At 45.6% G+C, this 6,000-nt stretch overlaps 1 protein-coding gene across 2 annotated transcripts in view; it reads left to right on the top strand.

Annotated features, from left to right (window-relative positions):
• Positions 1-334: 334 nt before the first annotated feature.
• Positions 335-6,000, top strand: part of PDCD6IP (programmed cell death 6 interacting protein) — a 91,470-nt gene continuing 85,804 nt past the window's right edge. The window contains exon 1 of one of the 2 annotated variants that reach the window (XM_072793484.1): positions 335-684. In XM_072793484.1, the coding sequence (XP_072649585.1) occupies positions 476-684 (209 nt within the window). In that variant the 5' untranslated portion in view covers positions 335-475. The remainder of the gene's footprint in view (positions 685-6,000) is intronic. The other variant, XM_072793483.1, reaches the window with a different exon arrangement.

Genomic DNA, 6,000 nt, shown 5'->3' with positions numbered 1-6,000 from the left:
CCTGACCTGACCGTGAGCTGCACAGTGGCAGGATGGCTCAGCCGGCTCGCGGCGCCCTCAGGCTCTGTGCTTAGCAGTCCCTTCAGTCAACTGCCGTAGGTCACAGTAGCCGAGACTGCAAGGCGGCAGCACCTACTTCAGAGCTGTGCGAGGGGAGGAACAGGGACTTGCACGCGAAAGCGCTCGGCCGGCCGCCGCAGCGCTGAGCTGGGAACCCGAACAGCACCTGCGGGAAGAGCCGGCTCCTCGCCGCGCGGCCCACGCCGGGCGGGCCCCGACGACGCTGCCGCGCCGGCTGCTCACGTGACCCCGGCGGCGCGCCGACTGCGCCTGCGTGGGGGCTCCCGGAAGTGGCCGGACCCAAAGCCCCGGCGGAGATCCCGTCCGTCGGCTAGTTGGTCCGCCCGCCCGCCCGCCCGCCTCTCGTCACCGCCCCGCGGTCTCTGCGGCCCGAACAGCGGCCGAGGTGCTCGCCATGGCGACGTTCATCTCGGTACAGCTGAAGAAGACTTCGGAGGTGGACCTGGCCAAGCCGCTGGTGAAGTTCATCCAGCAGACGTACCCGAGCGGCGGCGAGGAGCAGGCCCAGTACTGCCGCGCGGCGGAGGAGCTCAGCAAGCTGCGCCGGGCCGCGCTCGGACGCCCGCTGGACAAGCACGAGGGCGCGCTCGAGACGCTCCTGAGGTGGGTGGGCCTCGGGCCGGCGGCGGGAAGGTGGTCCGGCCCGGCTGCCCCGCGGCTTCCTGCGCCTTTCCGGGGCCTCCCTCGCCCCCGCGGCCGGAGCCGGAGCCGGAGCCGCCCCGCCCCGCCCCGCGCCGCCCCGGCCGGCGTAGGTGTGGCCCGCATTCCTTCCCGGTGGGCGGGAGCGGCCGGCGGGCCCTGCTCCCCTCTTCCCGCTCCGCGGCTCCCCGGGCCGCTCCCCTACCGGCCCCGCACGCCGCAGCGCCGCAGCCCCCGGTCGGCTGGGGCTCGGCCACCGTCCACCCGGGTCGCACGGTCGGCCCCGACTGCACCCTCTGGCCACATCTTCCTCGAAGGAATTCTCACTTTTTGGGGTCTTCGGGACTCCACCCTACCCCCATTTTTGCATCACCGCGAAAACTTTCTTGGCCAGGTTGAGCTTTCGTAATAATACTCGTTGCTTGAAGGAGTGGGGTTTGGGGCCCTGGAACGAACGTCTAGTACTTACTACATTTCTTTTAATTTGAGATGAGCGGTCTTAGATTCATCATGATCGAATGACGGAAAATCACAAAGGTTAGGAGCTACAATTATTTGAAATTAAGCTTCAGTGACAGAGTGTTCAAGATCGGTTGTTTAAAATCCGTTTGTTCACAAGCAGGTATGCACCTGGAGTGGATTTGTTACCTTAACAAAAACGGACGCCTACGAACTCCTGCTGTATTTTACGAGGGTTCCGTTTGTGGTACTTTTAGGATAGGACGACGACATTCTTCTAGTACTTTTTTTGTAAAAAACTTCCTTTTGCCTACTTGGTAGTGTGTCTCATTTCCTATGTGGAACATGTTCTGCTTGTTTCACAGGGAAACAGCTGTATTAGGATGCAAAGAGAAGCCCAAGTTTGTTTGTTAGTTTGTTCTCGTGTCTGAAAAGTCTAGGAATATTGCTTCTTTAGCTTTAAACATCACTGGAGATCATCTTGCATCCCTGATGATTCCCTCAGTATAGGTGAGCTTTGTCCCTGTTTTGGAGACATGCCCCCTCGCAGCTCTACTATAATTACCGTGGTCTGGAATACTCAGGATCTTAAATAGGACAGTGCTTTTCTCATCTCTGGCAAAAGTCCATGGGAGGGGACGCCTGGGTGGCTCAGCGGTTGAGTATCTGCCTTGGGTTCAGGTCGTGATCGCGGGGTCCTGGGATCCAGTCCCGCATCGGGCTCGCTGCATGGAGCCTGCTTCTATGTCTCTGCCTTTCTCTGTCTTTCATGAATGAATAAATAAAATCTTAAAAAAAAAAAAAAAAGTCCGTGGGAGGTCTCTGATTGGATTGGCTTGTGCCCATTTATGATAATGGGAAATAGGGGAAATAGGCTAATTTAATTGCTCTTGCCTGAGTCACGTTGCTGGTTTAATTTTTCCATCCCACATGGATCAGAGCGGTATTGATGTGGATTGGGAAAGGGCTGGTTCCCCAAAAGGAGTATATTGACTAGACTGCTCAGAGAGATTGTGACCCTTTGGTGTCATTTTTAAAGATGTGACTGTTGGTTGCAAAGATCATTAGTTTGGTACTTCGTTTGAACACTTTGTTAAGGTAACCTAGGAATTCTTAGCCATTTTTTAGAACTAACATACTTTAAGAAAATCTCCAAAGTGATTTTTATGTAGACAAAATAATATTCAATGAGAGTTTTCTACCACTAGTATTAAAAAGCATGACGGCGCTATGACATTGTGATAACAGTCTTGTTAAGTAGATTAAATTTGGCCCTAACTCTTAAGGAGCTTGGAGTTTTCAGAGACAATTGGTGCACAATTTTAAGGCTAAAAGAAAAGAGGGGATGGCGGTTTCAATAGGATTTTGCTGTGAACCTTAAAATCGTCACTCATTTGTTCAGTCCTTATTCTTTTCTCAGGCATAAATGTGAGAACTATTCCTAGGTACTAGGGCTGTTGTGGAGATAGTGTCTTTGAAACTAACCATGTGTCATCAGTCACCTCTGTATTATCCTTTTCTAGCCCATTCATTTAACAACTATGTATTTTTTTCATTTCTTGCCCTTCTAGTGTGTTAGGATAAGCTAATAGATAGGCTACATTCTGTTAAATTTTAACACGAAAGTGTGTATAAAATTTCCTTGAGCATGTATGCTATAAAAATGAAACAGTTGTGAGACAGTCACGCAAGAAGAATATCTTTATTTTTTGAAATTTTGTTTTTATTTTTAAAAAATTTTATTAATTAATTTGAGAGAGAGAGAATGAAACCTTGAGAGAGCATGAGCAAGGGGGGAGGGGTAGAGAGAGAGAGGGAAGCAGACTCCTCGAGGAGCAGGGACCCTGATGCAGGACTTGATTCCAGGACCCTGGGATCATGACCTGAGCTGAAGGCAGATGCTTAACCCAATAACCCTAGGCACCCTCACATTTTATTTTATTTTATTTTTTTAAAATTTTATTTGTTTATTCATAGACACAGAGAGGCAGAGACATAGGCAGAGAGAGAAGGCGGCTCCATGTAGGGAGCCCGATGTGGGCTCCAGGATCACGCCCTAGGCCTGAAGGCAGACACTCAACCGCTGAGCCACCCAGGTGTTTTCAGAATTTGATTTTTTTTTTAAAGTAGGCTCCACACCCAGCGTGGAGTTCAAACTCATGACCCTGAGATCAGGAGTTGCATACTTGGCAGCCAGGTGTCTCTGGAATCTCTAACTTTATTTTTATTTTTATTTTTTTAATTTTTTGAATCTTCAATAATTAATAATTATGTTTCGGCAATTGTGTAAACTGAATGTTAATTTACATTTTTTGAACTTGGTGAATTTTTTATTTTATTTTTTTAAAAAATAATTTATTTATTTATTAGAGCACATGTGCATGCAAGCTGGTAAAAGGGCAGAGGGATAGGGACAGGAAGAAAATGTTAGCAGACTTCCTGTTGAGCCAGCTGAGCATGGAGCCCAGAGCAGTGCTCATCCCATGACCCTGAGATCATGACCTGAGCTGAAATCAAGAGTTGGATGCCTAATTGACTGAACCACCTAGGTGCTCCTAATTTAATGAACTTTTAATAAAATTTTTGAATCAGAAGGTTGGAGCTAATTTCTGAAGAATAGAAGCTAGCTTGATAAGTCCTGGTACCCAGCACAATATAGAGGTCCTGTGATGGACTTGTCTTTTTATTATTACTAACTCATAGAGATCTATTAAAATTTCCTAGAATATCCATTTGTACTTGTAAGTATGATATTGAGAATGGACATTATCTTTTACAAAGTTTATTTAACTAAAAATTGATAGAAGAGCCTTGGTAAACTTTAGGGTGATCAGAGGGAAACCATGCTGTTGTTTTTTTTTTTTTGGGAAGGAAAGTTCAGATATCAGTGCCTGTGTCTTTTGTGGCAGTTAGGTTTTTTTTTAGAGAAAGCTTCCAGTCTTCTATGAAAAAGCCTGGTTGTCAGCTTTCTGAAATTTGATCCAGGGGAATGGAGGTTGGGGATTTTAGCAATCATATATGCAGTCTTATACCACCTAGTTTAGTGTGATACTTGTATTAGGGTTGGATTTAGCTGCAAGTACGAGATCTTAAATTATCAGTGAGTTAAATAACGATTGTATTCTTGTGTAGAAAGCTGGAGGTAATTCTGGTTGTCGGGATGGTATAGTGGTTCTGTGAAGTTCATCAGGCTTGAGTGTCTTCCAGCTATCTGTTCTGTAAACCAAGAGTCGTTTTCAAGGCCCAGATAGTAGTCATACCCAAGTTTCAGAAAGTAGGAAAGAAGAAGGGAGAAAGGAGGCAGAAGGCTCAGTTTCTGGAATATTTCCTGGAAACTGCCTCCAACACCCCACTCATATGTTATTGGCTGTTCATATATGTCCACATCTCCTAGAAGGATAGAAAAAGGAATTTTTATTAAGGGCAGTCATATACCCACCTGAAATCTGGGGTTCTATTAGTGAGGGAGGAGAGAGAATGATGCAGGCAGTTAGCACTCCAACCATAGCCTCTTGGTCTGCTTCTTCCCACCTTAGCTGTGCTAGATATCCCTAACATTTTCCTCAGAGGAGTGGAGCTGGGAGACTAAAGGTGTCTTTCAAAGATTTTCAGGCATACCTTCTCTTCTCAGACTCATGCTAGATTCTTTCCTTGAGTATCTCATGTTTCTTAATTTCTGGCTCCTCTGGCATGATTTGGTTTATATTTTGTTAGCTCCCTCCCCTCTAGGCAGTCAGATTTTCTGCTTTCTCTCTCTCTGCTTCATTCATCCACTTCTCACCTTTTAGAAAATTTCCTGAAACCTCTTGTATACTATTGTGCTGTATCCCATTGTCTCTCCTCGTGCATTTACATTTTTAAAATATTTTATTCCTTTTTTAAATGGAGTTTTGGGAGGAAACAGAGAAGGATGTTTATTCAGATCTCCGGTTAACTGGAAGACAGTTAACAGGCTCTCCGCAGTGGTTTTATCAACTTGCATTCCCATCAGCAGGAATATGTGAATTTTTTATTCCTCCACATTTTTGCTGATACTTGCTAGTTAATAATTTAAATTATTGCTTTTTGTGAAATGATGGGTGAGAGATGGTATCTTGTTTTCGCTACATTGCCCAGATTTCTCTGAGGTAGAACATCTTATATTTACTGGTCACTTAGTTTCTTTTAATGCGAATGGTCTGTTCTTTTTCTTTGTGCATTTTCTGGGTTGCTTGTTTTTCTTTCCTTACTGATTTTTAGGAGCTTTTACATTTTCTGGTTATTTATTCTTTTTTTTTTTTTTTTTTTTTTTTTTAAGATTTTACTTATTCATGAGAGACACAGAGAGAGAGAGAGAGAGAGAGAGAGAGAGGCAGAGACACAGGCAGAGGGAGAAGCAGGAGAGAGAGAGAGAGAGAGAGAGAGAGAGGCAGAGACACAGGCAGAGGGAGAAGCAGGCTCCATGCAGGGAGCCTGACGTGGGACTCTATCCTTGGTCTCCAGGATCACGCCCTGAGCTGAAGGTGGCGCTAAACCACTGGGCCACCAGGCTGCCCTCTGGTTGTTTATCCTTTTCCCGTCATGTGTATTGTAAATATCCATATTTAAGTCTTGCTTCTTAATTGTTTTTATGATGTTGTTTGTCATACAGAAATGCTTGCGAAATGTTTTATTTTTATAATCAGTAGTTGTAATTTTTTCTTATTCCTAATGTGCATGTGTTACATGTGATTTTCCCCATTGGTCAAATTTGCTAAGGGCTTGGGCCCTGTCTTTTTTTTTTTTTAAACAAAACAAAACAAAAAACAAAACAAATCGAGGGGCATCTGGGTGGCTCAGTTG

The sequence above is a fragment of the Canis lupus genome, chromosome 22 (genome assembly GCF_048164855.1).
Source record: "Canis lupus baileyi chromosome 22, mCanLup2.hap1, whole genome shotgun sequence".
Taxonomy (NCBI): domain Eukaryota; kingdom Metazoa; phylum Chordata; class Mammalia; order Carnivora; family Canidae; genus Canis; species Canis lupus.
This window is presented reverse-complemented; position numbering and strand designations above follow the sequence as displayed.